At 39.9% G+C, this 18,737-nt stretch overlaps 2 protein-coding genes across 3 annotated transcripts in view; one reads left to right on the top strand and one right to left on the bottom strand.

Moving 5' to 3' along the window:
- Positions 1–12,852, bottom strand: part of rasal1a (RAS protein activator like 1a (GAP1 like)) — a 20,684-nt gene extending 7,832 nt beyond the window's left edge. The window contains exons 1-14 of one of the 2 annotated variants that reach the window (XM_078250120.1): positions 12,471–12,852; positions 12,081–12,137; positions 10,247–10,360; positions 9,800–9,861; positions 8,398–8,527; positions 7,747–7,828; positions 7,225–7,365; positions 6,976–7,067; positions 6,061–6,178; positions 5,558–5,711; positions 2,829–2,893; positions 2,465–2,577; positions 332–524; positions 44–181 (exon numbers count right to left, since the gene is read on the bottom strand). In XM_078250120.1, the coding sequence (XP_078106246.1) occupies positions 44–181; positions 332–524; positions 2,465–2,577; positions 2,829–2,893; positions 5,558–5,711; positions 6,061–6,178; positions 6,976–7,067; positions 7,225–7,365; positions 7,747–7,828; positions 8,398–8,527; positions 9,800–9,861; positions 10,247–10,360; positions 12,081–12,137; positions 12,471–12,535 (1,524 nt within the window). In that variant the 5' untranslated portion in view covers positions 12,536–12,852. The other variant, XM_078250121.1, reaches the window with a different exon arrangement.
- Positions 12,853–13,382: 530 nt separating this feature from the next.
- On the top strand, positions 13,383–16,075 carry dgcr6 (DiGeorge syndrome critical region gene 6). The gene is made up of 5 exons (XM_078250138.1): positions 13,383–13,774; positions 13,911–14,071; positions 14,305–14,405; positions 14,497–14,637; positions 14,850–16,075. Exons 1-5 carry the CDS (start codon positions 13,671–13,673, stop codon positions 14,925–14,927), a joined length of 585 nt encoding a protein of 194 aa, XP_078106264.1. The 5' UTR covers positions 13,383–13,670; the 3' UTR covers positions 14,928–16,075.
- The last annotated feature ends 2,662 nt before the right edge of the window (positions 16,076–18,737 follow it).

The following is an 18,737-nucleotide window of genomic DNA, read 5'->3' as shown; positions in this document are numbered from 1 at the left end:
TTCTTAGCAGTGTCTGTGCGTATGTCTGCGTTGTGAATCGTACCTTTGCCAGCAGTAGCAGCGTTCTGCTTGTACGCGTATCAGCGTGCTGATCCCTCAGCTGGAACAGTTTAGGTGTGAGGATTGCAGGAGCAAAAAAACGCAAGAAAAAGAATCCACTGATGGCCAGATACTTCACATCCTGTAGAAATGAAGTACACAGATGTAGCTGAATATAAAACATGTGATGGTAATGTACACATTTTAAAAACTCTAAAAACACACACATTGCAGATGTATCAAAATGCACTGAAAAGGTGTTTTACTTCTGTGTGTTTTGCTCTAGACTGACCTCGTTCTCAGGTTCAGAAAATTGCTCCTCTACTCTCTTGTGTAGCTGCTTGAAGGCCACTCTCATCACAGGAGGACACTGATCGACTGAGCCCACAATTGATTCAATGATGCTGGTTAAGTAGCTCTGCAGCATCTCCACACTGCTGTCCCGCACCTCTGCCTCTGACACTGCACCCTTAAATGAAATTCGCCTTCAGAGAAAAAGAAAGATATTGTTAATGACTAAATCCCTGTGTCAGAAAACTACAGAGTATACACAATTCTAAGACAAAGCACCCTGTATTGTGGATAGTTTTTAATGCCTCTTATAATAAAACTGATAACATCTATCTTCCTGATTAGGGCATTACATGTAAGAGCATGCTATGAGATTGAGTTCTGAATTGAAGATATATATATATACATATATATATATATATATATATATATATATATATATATATATATATATATATATATACATATATATATATATATATATATATATATACATACATACATATATATGCAGGGAGTGGAGACAACAAACAAGGTGATGGCAGGCATATCTACTGCAGACATTAAGCACATTAGATCCTCCATCTCCCTCCATGTCAGAGATAGACCTCTCAGGGGATTCATAGCAGTTGCCAAGCAACAGCCTTCCCCCTTTTTAAATTCCTTTTCTTTTCATTTTCTCACATTGATGTCTTTCTCTCAAGGGTAAAGTGTAAAAGAAGTGAGCAGTCTCCTGTGGCGGCTTTTCCATTTGACCATTTTAACACATACATTGTGAACTACAACTCCCACTTGTCATTTGTGGCTCAAAAGTCCCATATCGTATAAAGTGAGATTTCCATGTCTTTTTTTTCTTTTCTTTTTTAAAGCAGACCAAGGGGCTTTGTTAAAAACTGTGAAACAGAGCTGCAAAGATTAATCGATTAATCTTTTAGTTGTCAAATATTCAATTAATCAACAAACTATTTTGATAATCGATTAATCGTTTTGAGAAATTTTTTAAGAAAGAAAAGTAAAACTTCTCCAATTCCAGCTCATTCCAGTCATATTTTCTACTTTCTTTACTCCTCTATGACAGTTAACTGAATATCTTTGAGTTGTGGACCAAACATGAGTTTTATACAAAATGGTAAAAAAAATAGTTTTTTACCATTTTCTGACATTTTATAGACCAAACAACTAATCGATTAGTCGAGAAAATAATCAACAGATTAATCGACTATGAAAATAATCGTTTCAGCTCTACTGTGAAAGTATCAAAACTCAATTCACAGAGAAATGCCCACAGCCCGTATTCAGAAACTGTGACTTTAAAGGAGCCCTGCCACACATATTTCATTACTTTGTGGTAATGTCTGAAGTTCTACCATGGACTCTGTAACATTCTTTGTGGATAAAATGCCTAGGTTACCTTGTTTCCAGCCATTCTAGCGTGGTATAGAAAGCCTGCAGGAAGACTCAGCTCAATTTGTGCCAGTTCTCATTAATATTCAACGAGCTAAGCTGCTTGACTCTGATTGGCTAACAGCTAGCCAATAAGAGCCTGGCTATCAGCACCCTTTACCCAGCGCAACTAGGCAAGCTCATGAATAGTAATGAGCTCAGGCAACATGATGTCAGACTGACCAGCTTTTGTAATTGGCCTGATTTCTCCGCTTATTTCTTTTCAGTGGCTAGAGCTGACAGAGGAGGTAGCAGTTCATTCTGACATTCACGACATAACACAAACACATATGGACCTAACATATTTCAAGTAAAAACGAGCCGTCAGGACTTCCGTACAGTTGTGATGTCACAGCTATACAATATAAATAGGTAGAAAGTCCTGCTACAGTGCTGTTACAGTCATTCCCCGGCTGCAATGACAGTGAGACAGCGCAATGAGAGTGCAATGAGAGTGAAGCTGTGGAAGACCCAAAAACGCTGACCAATCAAAGCAGACTGGGCTTTTTCGGGAGAGGGGTTTAAAGAGACAGGACGCTAAAACAGAGCATTTCAGATGATGAATACATATACTGTATATTTAGACAGACAATAAGAATAATCAGTTTTTTGAAAATTAAAGCATGAAAACATGTTCTAGTAGAAACCCAAAATACAAGTATGAACCTGAAACGGTTTAGGTCTGTTTTACCTTGTGCGGTTCAGGTCGATCTTACATGGGTCCAGCTCAATATACTTCTTCTCATCAAAGATGCGGTTGATGACGGGCTTCAGCACCTCATGCAGATACAGCATGCCAACAGCCTGACAGCAAAACAAAACCATATGTTGAGGACATCTCATTTGCATCTTTGCTACAGGGACTCTTTTTTTTTTTTATGTGTAAATATGCATAGTACAAAGAGTAAACAAGTTACAGTATGATGCCGACATTTAACTAACTCAGTGTGTATTAAATAGAGATAAGGGACCATTCAGGAAGATTGACAAAAAGGATTAGAAATCATTTCAATTCCTGATAAAACAGGAGTATAAAAACAGAAATGTCAACGCACCTTCATGAACTGTTCCATGGCCTTGGAGGAAAGTGAGTTGGAGCGAAATAAAGTGTTTGGATCAGCTATGAGAGTAAAACAAAAAATAGATGGATTAGTTTTATAGTAAATAATAACATAATTTAAAGCAATAGTATGCAACTATTTTATATAACTGAACATCCGTTACATTCAAGCCATTGCCAAATGAGTTGATACAAAGCTAATGAAGCCTATCATACGGTGGCCTATCAGCTCAACAAAACTCTGTATTTCTCAGTACGACTATGATTACAAAATGTTGTCGCCCGGCGACTTTCGTGCGCAGAAGCTCGAGTGATGCGTTTTCAAGTTAAACACTATTAGCAACTGTGTGGAGGAGGGGCGGGGGTGGTGCGTGATCACCAAAGGCTTGCGTCATGTGGATGCGCCGACAGTCTTGTTGTCATTACTTTGAATTCCTCATGGGGGCGACAGAAACTACGCACTATAGCTTTAACTTAACGTGTCCACATAGTTTTAGATAATACAAAAATAAATGAAAAAAAACAACACTGGCGCTGACCATGAACCACAACGTCTCTAGTTTGCTGCATGTCATTTCTCATTGTCTTCTCTCTGTCTGTCAATGCTCTAAAAAATGCCTAAAAAAAGATCCTGAGTTTGATGTGTATCGGAGCGCAGAAACAGAGAAAGGATCCCACCACTCTATTAAAAGCTCCCAATGAGAGTAATGAAGCAACATTTAAGATTTCACAGAGGAGGGTCATCAGGCACATAATCATGCTTGATGAAAATCTCTGACAGTGCTTCATTAAATTTGTCTTCTTTGTCTGTTTCTGCCTTCAATTCAAGCGTTAGGCCTGGCGTGTTCTTGTTTTTTGATTGTGTTTATCAGCCAAAAAATTATCTGCTTTAGAAACACAGAGCCCAGCGTCACAACTGAGGGCAGACTGATCTTGCTGCAACTTTACTTAAATCCTTCAAGGTGGCCATACTAAAACATCTACAGGTGACAGGAATGGGTTGCCAGGTACAATATTTTGATTATATCCTTCTGAGGGCCCACAGTTGTGAAACTGTGACATCTATTTGGGTTGGCTGCCCAGTGGGTGTACAGTACATTACTTTCTTTTTTTTTCTCCAACTTTAATGTCTGGCTGTTTGTGCCATCTATTCCTGATCAAGCAGTTACCTTTCAGATCATGTGGAGTTGCTATGGAAACCTAGGCCCTATGCTTATTATCTCAAACTACACCAACTAAACAGAACCCAAAGACCAGAGCACAACTCTGTGTGAATTAGCAATGGGGATGTGGTGCGGAGGCAAAGTACATGACTAATACAGACCACAGAGAAGCCATAAAAAGCCCGTTGGGTGAGTAAATAATTGGCATCAGGGAAGTAAATATAGTGCTGGAACACTTGAACTGCCCACACACAGAACATGAATCTTCAGAGACCTTGATGTCAGTTCAGAGTTTAAATAGAAGCAGCCCCTCAGAAGGTTTCTGGAGAGTGGAGCAATAACAGTAACCTGGAACGTCACAAACTCTGACTAATACAAACACTGACTAACAGAGATAAACTTAGGTTTTACGCACACTTCATATTGTGTAATCCCAGTTGTTGCATGTGAAATGTTTTGAGCAAAAATATGTAGGCACTAATGTTGCAAAAACATAAAATGTTACTTCTCTGGCAGACAAGAATACATAATAAATACAATGTAGCCACGAAATGCAGACTGTAAACTTCGTCTTTGTTAAATTATGAGTTGGCTATCTAAGCTGAAAGCTAAACGTTACACTTCGGGGTTCATCAATAAGGGTTGCCCGATGGCCCAGGTCAAGTAAAACGCCAAAAATATCATTATCATTATCAATCCTTCTTCTCATATAATTTTTTTTCCAATCATCGTCATCATCAGAAATTACTTTATCGTTCTCTTGCGATAAAAGCAAGCAGCATCTTGCTTGCATGGCATGGCAGCTAATTACAGATAGAAACCACTGTCTCTGCAGTAAGATAATTATTGCAATCAGATTTGATAGTTTTTTATTTTTATTTTTTGTAATATTCTCCACTTGCAGTAGGAACTTTAACTCATCTATGACACTGTCCATGATGTGTTTATACATTGTAAATAAAGATCAAATATAACAATTTACTTGGGTCTTTGTCGTTATTTGATAACCCCTAACAAAAAAAATTATTTGTATAGGGGCCAGAAAAAATTTACTTCGGGCAAGTAACGTTGAATATTGAACCCTGCCCTTTAACTAGCCTGGCTCCGCCCTCCTACGTACTTCCGCTCAATTTTCATTTTCTTTCAGTACGCCGTCTGGGTTTGCGGTATATTCGCGGGCTTTTCTCCGGCCAAATCTTTACCGGTCCAATCAACGAACAGAGTGAGGTCGTGCGCTAGTTTGAGTTGTAGTTCCGTAATGGCGGCTGAGAAAGATGCGAGCGAAGCCATTTGTGAAGGAGTTGGCTAAGGCGAACGCTAGCAATGCTAAGCCGACGTCACGACCAAACGTTAGCGATTGGTTATGGCAGATCCAGAGTGGCTCTGGGCAGATCCAATAGTTTTAAACTTCAACAGAGTACCCGCCTTCAAGGAAGTTAACACTTGTCAATGGAGAGTGGCCAGACTCCCTATACAAATGAAATGTACCAGAGTCTGGTAGGACCAGGCTACTTAGTAATGGCTCTGACTGACAATGATGATGTTGTTCCTTCAGTCTTACTGGTGTGGTTGACTTCCCGAGTGTTAAGGTAATCCAGGAATGGCACCACCAGGCCCTGGCCCAGGTAGATCTTCACCAGGGTCATCGCCACATCCTGCCGGCTCTCAACCGTGTTCACCTCCTCCAGCATGGTCAGAGCACTGCTATCCTCCACCTGGTGGGAAGAGGACTCACACATCACATGCTGCTGACTAGGGCCGTGCAATTAATCAGAATGTTAATGATCACAAAAACAGAGTAATCGAGAGAAAAAAAACCGACTATTTTGCACATTACATTTTTCAACGCTTATTTTGTCTTGTGTTCTGAATGAAGAAAGAATGTTCAAAAAAAGAAAAGTATTAAGACATATTTTACAGTTCTCTGTGTTTTCAGTTTTTTTTTCTTCATAATCAAGCAGCCCTACTGCTTACATGGGCAAAGAGTAGTTTTTCGTCGAAAAAGCCAACACAGAATTAATGAATTAATGAGTTTAAATGCTTTTCAGTACAGAAGATGCTGACCTCTGTCGGGGAGATGACTGACTCCACCAGAAGGTGAATGAGTGGCTGATAGTACACAGACGGCAAGATCCGGTCCTCCACCAAACGCACCTTCAGACGCAGCGCCCCCAGCTTGCCACTGGCAACAGAGGAAAAATGAAAAAAAAGGATATTTTCTGCACACGTTGTTGTTATTGTGAGGTAAGCTCTCATTTAAAAAACGTGTAACTTGTAAACGTGTCTATAAAAAACAACCAGAATAGTATGTGAAAAAGATGAATTTTTCAAACAAATGAGCTCCGGGTTACTTTGTTTTTCTGCAAGTGAGGCCCACCAAGGACACTTGATTTTCTGTTGCTTTGTTTAAAAATTGCAATGTCATTTGCACTGTTTTTGCATAGGACTGTAGGAAGTGTATGAAATCCGCTGAAAGTAATTAGACTGTTTTAGTATAGTTGCATATATTTCCCAGTTTTTAAATGATCTACAGAAACGTCTATATTTTTGTACGGTGAAACCCGGATAATACCAAATAATATTATAACAGACTTACCAATGGATGAATGACGTTGCTAGAAATAAGAAAACTGTCAAAACATATAGTCCCAGAGGGGATATCTTTTCCCATGATATTCAGACTGTCAGTTTGACTCATTTCCAAATAAACAATATCCTTTGGCGTTTCACTCAGCTCTCTTTGTTCCAAAATTATCTCCACTAACAGAAGCAGTAAGAGACCTGGCTGCATCCTGTGAATGTTCATTAAAAAGCATGGAGTATGGACGATAACAAATACTTTGCTTGAGTGCATTTTAAAAGACTGAGATTGCTGCTTAACTTGAGTATTAAAAAATTGATAAAGAACAATGCTTGACTCAGTTATACAAACACACAAAGTCGCCACATTGGACAAACAAGCACACCTATAATCCTCACCCAGCATCAACCTCATTGTTTCCCAGGGGAAGCAAACGGAACCAGCCCTCTAACGGAGGTGTCTTGTGCAAACAAGCAAAAGGGATTTCCACCTGTGGAAAGGTAGAACAAACAAAAGTATACAATATCATTACATATCTTTCAACTTTTTACATTTTATGCTGGGAAATACTGCACTTCCATGTGAAGCCTATTTTGTAGAGATAAAATGTGAAATCTAGGAAATCAGCAATATTATAGCATTGTTACCTTTCCAAGAAAGTCATTCTTGCCCACCATGTCCCAGTCCCAGACCTCCACAGTGACAGTCCCCTCCTCACTCAGCTCCTCTGGATCTAGCTCCAGCTCCAGGGTCTCTGCCCAGTGAGGGAAACGGGTCTTCTTGATAATCTAAAAACCCAGCAGGTTGGGGTGTTAGGAAACCCTAAAACCTTACATGTACGTGTACAGTTATATAAAATAAAATGACAGACAATCAAACAAACATCAGGATTCCCCCCCAGAAAAAGCTGTTCAGCCCGGTGGCAAGTGGCTACATTAAGATTTGAAAATACAGTATGAGTACATCTCAGCTCCACTGTAACTGTAGTTTCAAAAATATATTACAAATACATTTAAAAAATGATTCCCAGAGACTTAGGCCCGGTGGGCCACCAGGCTTGCAATACACTTGGGGGAACCCTGAACATCAATTCCTTAATGGCAGAACATGTACTTCTGGCTCCACTAAAACCAATGCATACTATACACATGCACGCACATAGAGCTCACCGAGGTCTCTGCACTGTGGTTGTTGAAAATAACTCTTGTAAATGGATCAGAGGTTCCAGAAATGTCTCTCGGAGCCAAGTCTCTATGGGTATCGATCAGACCAAAAGACAACACAACTGATCAATACACTCAAAATGCTCAACAAACTCAGATTACCTGTTCTGCAAATGAAATTAGTTGGGGAAAAAACAGCACAAAACCCCCCAAAAAAACCACTCCTTTCCACTTGACCTTATTCCTTCAAGCTTGATTCACATTCCTCCGATGCATGTTTGAATAACACAGTGTCGAGCCCTGATTGACACGCTCATTAGTGCCCTGCCTGTGAGGAAGAGATTGTAGCCTGGGACGCACAGATGGGGTAGTGAGTGGTGTGATAGTGGCAGTATGACTCAGATAGGGGAGTGTGGAGGCCTGCGGGGTGATGGGGATAAGATTTCAGCACAGAAAGAGCGATGATACACTGCCGGGTTTCGGCTACAGTAATGTGACTTCTGACTGATGACCAGTTTAATCCTCTAAAAACTACATGTACACTGTCTCTAGAGTCCACCTAGCCTGCTTACTCTGATGTCCCTTGTTATTTGTATATGAGCTCATTTTCCTCCCAGCAGTGGCAGCAGCAGGATTTAAAGCTCACAACGACGTTACCTGGCTTCGATGACTTGACATCGCAGGCTGATCTTCTCTGTGACTTTCAGCAGCTCCAGACTCAGATGGATCTCTCCCTGGACTTCTTCATCAGGGTTGACCCTCGTCAGGTTCAGCCAGCAATCTAGTCCTGACCACGGAGACATTAATCATTAAAACAACTCTCCTGTCAAGCATCAAGCATTAAGAGAGGATAACAAACCCGGAAACTAAGGACGCAAGCCAGAGAGTTGAACAAGATCAATTTGAGAGATCCTGGAGCAGAAACGAATTCAGAGGTGACACTTTTAGCCGATCAATCAATCAGTTGATCTGCAGAAAAATAATCAGTCAACTTTTAACTGTTTTGATAATCAATTAAGCATTGAAGCAACACAAAAAGAAAAGCATTCCCTAGCTCCAGCTTCTAAGTTTTGAGGATTTTTATCTTTTCTTTCTCTTATTCAATAAGAGTAGTTTTAGGATTTGGAGTGTTGATGGTGGAAAAGAAGCAATTTCATAACTTCACCTTGGGCATTTTTTACTACTTTTTTGTCTAATTAAATAACTAATTGATCATCTATATGCATTTGAGTAAGTACAAATTTTAATATAGCAAGTGTTGTGCAAAAATGTCTATGATGCCGGCGAGTATAACACAAGGTGAAGGCATGCACAGTAAATAAAAAAATATAGTCCTTGATAGTCTGAAAAAAGAAATTATGTAATATTGTTTTGTCAGTCATGCCACATTCAATGTGTTTTATCATTTCAGAAAAATCACACATAAGCGAGGATACAATGTCAAGGCAACGCTGTGAGAATATTCCTGCGAGGGAGTAACTGACTCAGAGTTCCACCACGTAGCAATGAATCACACGAGCGAAGGCCACGCCAGGTGGCTCTCAGGAGAGACGCATCAGTATGCAGCAAACATACCCCTGTAAACACTTTGAGCAATTAAATAAAATGGCAACTTCATCACGACATACCGTATTTTAAATGCCGTACGTCTAGCCAAGACAGTGCAGAAAGTGCTAGGGTTCATGCTGAGGTAAACAGTGTGACCAATATCTTGAATGTGAAAGCCTCTGTAAGAAGAGACAGACATGAAATGCTTTGGTCGATGTTGCCGAAAAGGTTAGTTTGTAAAGCACCAGGAGAGCCATCATTACACGTGTATCAGTGTGACGGCTGATTTCTTTGCTCGCGCGTTTGCACAACTCAACTCTTACGTAAATGTAAGCAAATCAAATGAAATGTGTGAGAGAGCGCTGAGAAACATTCCCAGAGTCTCCGTCTAAAAAAGGGCACACGTCTCCTCAGTCTCTCAGACCTTTGACCCGGCCTTGTAAAGCCATGTGTGTTTAACCTATGAGCTTTGGTCATGCACCCATCCTGCAACAGATTTGTTCAGCCATACCTTTAGCTTGAGAGCCAATGGCTTCTTTGCTTAGAGTTATCTTTCCAATAACATCATCATAGCTGTAGAAAAAAAGAGAGAAAAAAAGAGATTATTTGATAGAAGCTATTGAAAATACTTTCCAAGTTGTTTGATCTTGCCAGGGTTAAATGAGGTGAATTCAAGGACAGGCTGATTAGAGTACTGGTGGTCACGAGAAGAGGAGAGAAAAACAATTGAATCACTCAATCTGGGCGACCGTCGGCCGAATGATGTTTGTTTATTCAAAGCTTGGAGTTTTTTTCCCCCCCACCAAAACATTTAGACTTTACATGAGATCTACGTTGGCTTACTCATGAGGCAAGTTTAAGCAAACAGTCATGGCTCGGAGGACCATAAATCAACTGGCAAACTCCGTCAGTCAAGAATATGGATTCATTTTGGTACGGCTTTGGATGACAGTGTTACCCAATCGTGTCCTCGTCCATCACATGAAAGGAGAGAGAGTGGAAGCCCATCGGGAGGTGCAGTGTGTACTCCTCACCCCAGAAAGGACTGAGGTTCTTCCACACTGTGGCAGTCCTGAAAAGAGAAGTCACACATGCTTGCTAATCAGACCTTACGCAGAAACATCACAAGAGCGTATGCGACAGTAGAGACCACAGTAATCAGATATCATTGTAAGTGTGGCTTATACTGCAAAAGCCCTTACTTAACTATTTTGTAAGTGTACTTGAGGGTAGACAGATGATATGCTTTTTCCAGGAATGTGCTAAATATTAGGGGTGCACGATTCAGAAAATTCGATTCAAAAACGATTCACAGTATGTAAATGTAGTTACTTTTCCCATGTGATTGCAGTAGATATACAATTAAAAAAAACTTTTAGAACATTTAAAAAAATATATATATGAATCGCGATTCGAACATTAATCGATTTTTTTGCACACCCCTACTAAATATACGGGGGCTTGGAATCCCTCCAAGGGATCTCAAGATGATTATTGGCAGAGGAAAGAAGGAAAAAAAGCATAGGTCTGCTTTTTCTGACTTTTATCTAAATGTTTGCAGTTTTGTGATGTACTGGATCGTCTACTTGTTTGGGTCCTTAACATTATTCCCTTTAAACAATTTGAGAAATCCCTCTTTGGGTAATTTGCTTACAATTTAGCGACATATGCAACGCCACAAACTGGCATTGCTTTATTTTAAGGGGATCACATGGTGAAAAGGTGAGGAAGTTAAAATGTCCTGCCTAAAAACTACAGCACGCTCAAGGTGGGTTCAGTATGCTTTCTGGATATATCATTGTATAAAGGGATATTAAAGCCAAAATAAGTTATCTTATGTCGACAAGCGGGGCTGTGTATGGAACCTTGATACCATTTGGATATGGATTGAAAAATATAACACCAAGTATTAAAAACAAAAACGTCAGTAGTTCCTGATTTAGATTATAATTTTGCCAATTGTGGACCACCTAAATTAAAAAAAGAGTTTATAGAAAAACAGCTTTATTTATTTCTTAAAGAAAGCAATCAAAAGTAATATTTTAGCATCAATACCAATCATGTATCATATTGTTAAAAGGTTCAAAATATTTCAAAGAATAGCCCTAGGGATCTAAGAATCCTATACGGTTATAATAAACCTTTCATTTTCTAAGAGTGTACTGTACCGTGTATTTCCCACCACCATCTACTAGCCACATCATCCATGAAGATCACACTTGAGGAGTCAGTTGGCCAGTAACACTACAAGTACCAGATAATTAGTGTAAGCGTCTGCAGTATGTGCCAGATGGAACAATAGAGTCTTCCCATGTTCTTGCACACAACAAACACTGTTTTCTTACAAGCTGCGATTGAGAATTGACTTTTATTTATTTTTATTTGAATACTTAATCATCTCTATTCTTGCACAACCTGAGAACACCTCTGAACCAGCTCCCAGCATTCCCCTTGCTTAGCCTACACTAGGATCTCCCTGCAATAATTGATGCACCCTCTCCATGGTTACCATGCGGGTGTTTTAAAGGCCAGACCAGTATCAGGTTCTCTGTTTTGGAGGAGACACGCTGTGTGCACCACCATCCGATCATACACACTCCACCCGGGTTTACGTGTGCAGAGTTGCGGGCGCTCAGCCAGAAAACTAATTACTGCAAATATCCCAACTGTGATGACAAATATGAGCACTTATGCTCTGCAATAGATAGTCTCCAGCTATAGCTCCACATAATACAGGATACTTTTCCTGCGCATATTATGCAGATCTTCATTTATAATCGGAGAGAACTCACCTGGCCACAACTTCATTGTCAACTTTTACAATACAGTATGGATCGCTGGTTCCGGAGCTTAAGATGACAAGAAAAAAAAAAAGATATGACAGTATTAGAGATATTAGCACGGTCAATTTGCCTGGTGGTAAGCTTAATTTAATTTACAGTTGTCTTTAAGCTGAGGTCAATTCGAGAAGACAGACCAGCTCCTCTAATTCCTTCAGTTAGCCTAATTTACAGGAGACAATTTACCAGAAATTGGCGTTTCAAATGTAGGCTAAACTTTTCTCTTTTCCAATTACCTGATAAGTAGCTATTAAACAATGCTGAGGCTGTATGCTATATATATTCCAAGAGATAACGCTTGAGCACAAGAAGCACATGCCATTCAGAAATTAGGCTACTTACACGTCTTTGGCCGGGAGGTTCCTGCCCTCGACAATTCTAAAATAAAGAGATGTGTTTTTAGCCATGTTTAGTCGAGTAGGCCTAAGCCTAAGCTATTAATCCAATTTCTCCTATGTTCCCATACACGCTCTTATAAATAGTGCTCCTTCCCTCCGCAAGTGAGTTTTCTTCATTTCATGGCACCTTCGGCGCGTGACGGAGCACAGCCCACCAGTAGCGCGCGACACAGGCGCGCATCATGCAGCCCAGTCAGTCCAGTAGGTTGGTGGACCACACAGTGGACCACAGGCTGGGAAACCGTACTGTGTTCTGGCGTTGTCAGTCTTATAGCAGGTCTTCTTTTAAACGAGCTAAATGAATGACCTATCAGAAATGTCCATTCTACAAATAAACGTGATCGAATAACCTGCAGTCACAACAACACTTAGAGATCATTTGTTTTCATATCTGACATCGTTCACAATCTCTGTTTGTACTAATTGGCGTTTTTGCCTTCTTTTTAGATACGCTGTCGTGCTAATTTATAATACCCGTAAATGTGTTATCATACCTGAATCAGGTCCTCAGGAGCGTCTCTTCTGTGATACAATGCGCCCCCTGGCGCACACATTGAGCTACTGCACGCGCCATTACAGACAGGCATCTTGACAGCCAGCTTGACCCGGGCCCGGGGGAGAGTTTGTTTTTTTGCAGGATGGTAGGGGAAGACTCATGAATATTCATTACAGAACTCATCCCTGATTGGCTAACCCTGGCATTCTTACCCTAACCATAACCAATCCCACTCCTCTTGCCTAAACATAACCAATCCCACCAGAGCAGGCAACGAGTACTAGCCATTCAGAGGGAGAGTAGGGCGGGTTCTTCCTCTACCGTCCTGCAACAAAAAAAATTCGCGAGCCGGGGTCCTATTTGTTCTCTTAATACATCCATGGTTCGAATGGGAGTTAATAAATACATAGCTAGCTAAAAGAAACTATCCACTTTCTTCCAGGCGAGTTGGTTTAGTAACTTTAACCGCGTTTTGTTAACTTACGAACGTCATTCGATGCAGGGTAGTCTCCACTAAATAACCAACGTATCTGGTTTCTGGGAACTTTAAACTATGAAATAGTTAACATTATCCTGGCACTTTCAGCTAGCTTAGCTGAATGTGTTGACCAACGTCCCTTTGCTGTGTTCATATTTCCACTTAAGGAGATGGAGAGTTATCCTGCAGTCACTGACGGCGATTCTACAAAACATCAAGAAAGACATTACTACCTGTTATCTGAACTGCAAACCTTAGTCAAAGATTTACCAAGGTAATAATGTTACCATCAGGGGAGACTTCCTTCACGGAATCCAGAGTTGTGGTAATCGGTTTGAGCTGTAGGGCGATTTAAAACAGCATCTTAATGATTGTTTGTTTTGGGGGTTTTTTTTCTCCTCCATGTTTAGCTCCTTCCAGCAGCGCCTGTCCTACAGCACGCTGGGTGACCTGGCTCTAGCACTCATAGATGGGACGGTCTATGAGATTGTGCAGGGACTTCTGGATATTCAGCATCTCACAGAGAAAAATCTGTACAACCAGAGGCAAAAGCTGCACTGTGAACACCAAGGTTGGTGCTCTGCTCCGTTTCTCGGAAAACATGCAATAACTAATAGGGCCTGTTCCAAGTAGCTAGCCCGTGGCTGTTACCTGGATCATTGCTGATTTAAAACCAGAAATCTCCTCAAATCTAGAAATATATCAAGTACCAAACCTGCTTCTTGATACAGACCCTCAGTGTGAGGTTTTAAGTGCAAATGTCAGTGTGATGCTTGACTGACTGATTATTCTTATTGTGTGTAGCACTCAAACAAGATCTTGTACGTAAACACAAAGATGCCTTGCAGTCATGCAAGTCTCACAACCTCGCGCTTCTCAAATCTAACCAACAAGCGGAGCAAGAGGTAAGGCATTGAAATCCCATTACCTCTGATAACTACAAGGGCTGATGATGATTTTTTTCGGTTAACTAATAGTTGTGTGTTGTGCTATTAGGCTCTGGAAATTCGTGTGCGAGAGGAACAAAGAATGATGGATAAGAAGATTGTAGCAGAAATGGATCAAAAGGTGATAGACCAGCAAAACACCTTGGAGAAAGCAGGAGTCCCCGGATTTTATATCACCACTAATCCTCAGGTAAACGTCTCCACCTGTCTACTCACTGTAGTTAAATGCATACTAACACCACAAATAACAGGGTAGCATCTACTCCACAGCGCTGTGGAAATAGGTCTGGCAAGTGAGACTAGGTAGCAATAGCATCAGCTCCTTGTGATGCAGACAAATGCCCAGCAGATGGCGATGTGTGTCCTAACTCATTGCCCTTCAACTGTTTTGGGTTATTTCAGGAGCTGACAATGCAGATGAACCTACTTGAATTGATCCTCAAGCTTCAACAGAAGGAGTCACAATCTGGAATCATTTGAGCAAGAGGCCTGTTTGTGCCAAAAGAGGGCTAAAAGTCATGCAATGGCCACAGACTGCGTATGCTCAAATTCCAGTAATTGTGAGATGCAACATGTGTCAGTCAACATGTGGCCTTGTTCTCTTTCACAACATGTTTGCCACTTGCTGTTATAAGGGTAATATTCACCAGAAGGCTGGTTTTCGAGTGGATCAAGGAAGACGTTTCCAGTCCTGGGAGAGAGCAGTAGCAGATTGTGACAACATATTGTAAAGCCCTTAAATGCTAGGACACCCGTTGTGAAATTATGAAATGAATGTGTTGCAAGTCCTTTACAGACATAATATACATATTTAAGCAGAGTATTGAGGGAGCAGGCTCTGCCCGAAATTAAATAGTGGAGCGTCAATATGTATGGGATTACTGTTGTGACGCTCCTGCAGTGAGATGGTCTCTCCATAAGGGCCTCCTGAGTGTCAGGTATGTTTTGCTACTATTGATACTTTTTTGTGTATCATGTTTTTCTTTTATCTGTTTGTTTTAGTTGTGTTGGTACTAGGGGTGCAAATTAGATTTTGAGCTTACCCCTTTACATTTACATTTTTTTTTCTCCCTTAAACGTGAGTGTTGGTTAAAGGGGCTGCACTCGACATTCAGCACATTAATATAGCAGCGAACAAGAATATAGTGGACTAAGGGCGTCCAGAGCCGATAATGAAGTCACACTCTCTGTGTGTGTTGTAACCTGAGCTTCTCTGTTCTTTTTTCTGACAGCTGGTCCGGCCTCTCATGCATGTTAGTGCATTTGTCTGTGAAAAGCGTAGCTATTTCACGTATTGGGGAACGGTCTGTGAAAGCCATGTGGAGGCAACCCCAATTTTTATTTTTTTTTATTTTTTCGGTATTTTGATTATTGCCCCACATAAATAAGCAACAATGAACAATTGATTGAATTATATTTTGCATATAATCTAAACCAGTATGGATGGTAGCATTAGATACTTTTACATTTCCATTACATGAATATTTGTTTTCATAAAACGAATGTTCTAAAAATAACATGTCTTTTGTAAATGATTTAACAGAATTGAGTTCTGTTATTGTTCATCTTTCTCAGTGCAGTGCATGATTTCATCACTCCATGAACATCTTATTAAAACTTGCACATCAGATTTATTGCCGAGCAAGTTCACACTTGCTTGGAATTTGCCTTGGTGTATAAAGTGCATACAGTAAACAATAGAAATATTAAAAAGGAAGCAATCAATGTACTGCTTTAGTCAAGAACATACACTACCGGTCAAAAGTTTGGGGTCACTTAGAAATGTCCATTCCACTCCATTATAGACAGAATACCAGCTGAGATCAGTTGCATTGTTTTTTTAATCAGGGCAGCAGTTTTCAGATTACATTATGTGCTTACATAATTGTAAAAGGGTTCTCCAATGTATTCTAAGTTAGTTTTTTAAAATGATATCAGATTAGTAAACAGAATGTGCCTTTGGAACATTGGATGAATGGTTGCTGATAATGGGCAATGTAGATATTACATTAAAGATCAGCCACTTCTTTCTATAACGGTCAAGAACGCTTTTGCAATTATGTAAGCACATAATGTACAAACAAAATAAATGTTGAATCACCATTACCATATTGATGAAACCTGACGTTATTAATGTTGATGGCAACAACATTGGAACAACATTGATCTATAGTTATCATTATGATTTAAGCATTGATATTTGGTTTACCGGGCGATATTGCCAATGTGTTGAAAAGCCATCGACATATAGTTGACCGGGAAATATGATTGAAAATGCATCAATATATAGTTGACCGGGAGATCATTGGGTGGTAGACCAACGTACTGCACCGGACACATCTCATTTCTGGACCTTTGGGACCCATACGATCAGGTAAGCTTGTTTATGTAATGTTCGATATGAATGAATTGTACCAAATTTAAATGCTGTTACTCGTTAACATGATGGTTAGTGTAGTAGGCTAACCCATGCAGTGCTGCAGTCATTGAAATAGATTTTGTTAAACCAGTGTCAAAATCTGCCAAAGTTAATGTAACTTCATGCTGATGGCTATCTTTTTGTCTCAGTTTTAACCTTTCCTCTGTTTATTTTAATACTTGTCTTCATATTTGTGTCTTTCTTTGTCTTTACTGTCAATCTCTTTCCCACGTGATTTGGAGCTGGCAGCAAGGCTAGTACCATTGTAGGAACCATGTTGTAATATTCTTAGAGAAATATGTACCCATATGACAGTGTACACCAGTAGTTGACATCAAAATGAAGCAAAAGTGCTAAACTAAGACGCTAATAAAAAAAATGATTTCAGTGTGATGATATAGATGCTGGACGAGAGTGTGTCATCAAGGGAGTCTGGATCTACATGGCTGAAGATCCAGAAAACCTTGTGCAGCTATATGTGGTATGTGTTGTGTGCTTACTACTCCCTTTTTGTTCTTCCTTTTCCTTCATCCTTCGACAATAGTCCAGTATAAAGCGAGATCGTTGCAGTGGGCAGCTGCCAAACAAGCTTCAATGTAAATTATAGGACAATTGCGCACCTTCAATTTACGTCCACAAAGTGCTGTTTTTGCCGCTGACAGTCTCGGATTAATATTCTAATTGACGTACAACATTACAGAGATGGACCTTTTTGTTAAAGAGGGTTAGCACTGAGCACTGTTTGTGATAACAGTTCACAGTATTTTGTATTTGCACTTTTAAATCTAATGTGAAAAGAGTACTGTAATTGTCTTTGATGTGTCCACTGAAGAGATGTTTGAAGTATTATAAATGTATTTGCAGTTCGAAGTCCACTATGAAGATATGTTTTGATGTACAGTATATGCTCCTATTGTTACACTGTGAAAATGGTTAGTGCAAGGTTCCTTTTATATTTAAAACCATTGCACTATATGCAGAATTTACAACAATTTGAAAACATTGTGGTTTGCATAGTTGTGTGGTTGATGCAGAGGTTAAGATTTTTGATCCCTCTGTGAAATCTGTTTATGGCAACTGCACGGAGTCATTTGTTTTGGGTAAAATTGGTATGTTCTAAGTTTGAATACTCAATATAGACAATTTTGAGTGCAGAACTCTGACCCTGCCTTTTTTGTCAATACAAATCATTTCAAAATACAACTATTTACCTACACACACAACAAGGAACCGATGGTTACAATACATTTGGATAGAGTTAACTTTAACAAATCATGTTAGATTTAGAGACCCCACTCGGGTACCAGGGACATGATGACATTGCCTTAAAGTTACATAATACCTTTACATAATACTAGCTTTAAGAAATCAAGTTGCGGTTACAGTCTAAAATCAGGTATCCTGGACATGATGAAATTACTTAACATTACACAATAAATTCATATTATTGTAACAGAAACATGTTAAATCAACACATTTTTAATAGACTAATAGTCTAATGTGAATAAAATATGTTTATTATATCCATCTTTACATCATAGGAGAACCATCAGAGGTCCAGAATGCTGCTGCTAAGCCTCTGACGAGGTCCCAAGAGCAGGTCTCCTATCACATCAATCTTCTCTGCACTACTGACCTTTTTATGATCACCTAGTAAAGGCCCTATAGTCAGGCACCTCACTATTGTGATTAACTGTTCCCACAAATCTCCAGTTGGCCTCTTATGTCTCCTGGCAAGATTTTAACAGCTGTCACTTGGTATGAAAACTAAAGGGGATGAGGTGTGCTTGCCTCTGGGTGTGGATACATAGAATGCCTTTCCTGTGTTGTTTTTATACTGTTGACATTTGCATTGATCACTTGAACCCAGC

The sequence above is a fragment of the Sander vitreus genome, chromosome 5 (genome assembly GCF_031162955.1).
Source record: "Sander vitreus isolate 19-12246 chromosome 5, sanVit1, whole genome shotgun sequence".
In the NCBI taxonomy this organism is placed as follows: Eukaryota; Metazoa; Chordata; class Actinopteri; order Perciformes; family Percidae; genus Sander; species Sander vitreus.
This window is presented reverse-complemented; position numbering and strand designations above follow the sequence as displayed.

Bases quoted from the DNA above. Each gene is read 5' to 3' on its own strand.
- dgcr6 (XM_078250138.1), top strand. From the start codon at position 13,671: ATGGAGAGTTATCCTGCAGTCACTGACGGCGATTCTACAAAACATCAA. The intron at 14,072-14,304 runs GTTGGTGCTCTG...TATTGTGTGTAG, and splicing joins GCTGCACTGTGAACACCAAG to CACTCAAACAAGATCTTGTA. The intron at 14,638-14,849 runs GTAAACGTCTCC...GGGTTATTTCAG, and splicing joins ATATCACCACTAATCCTCAG to GAGCTGACAATGCAGATGAA.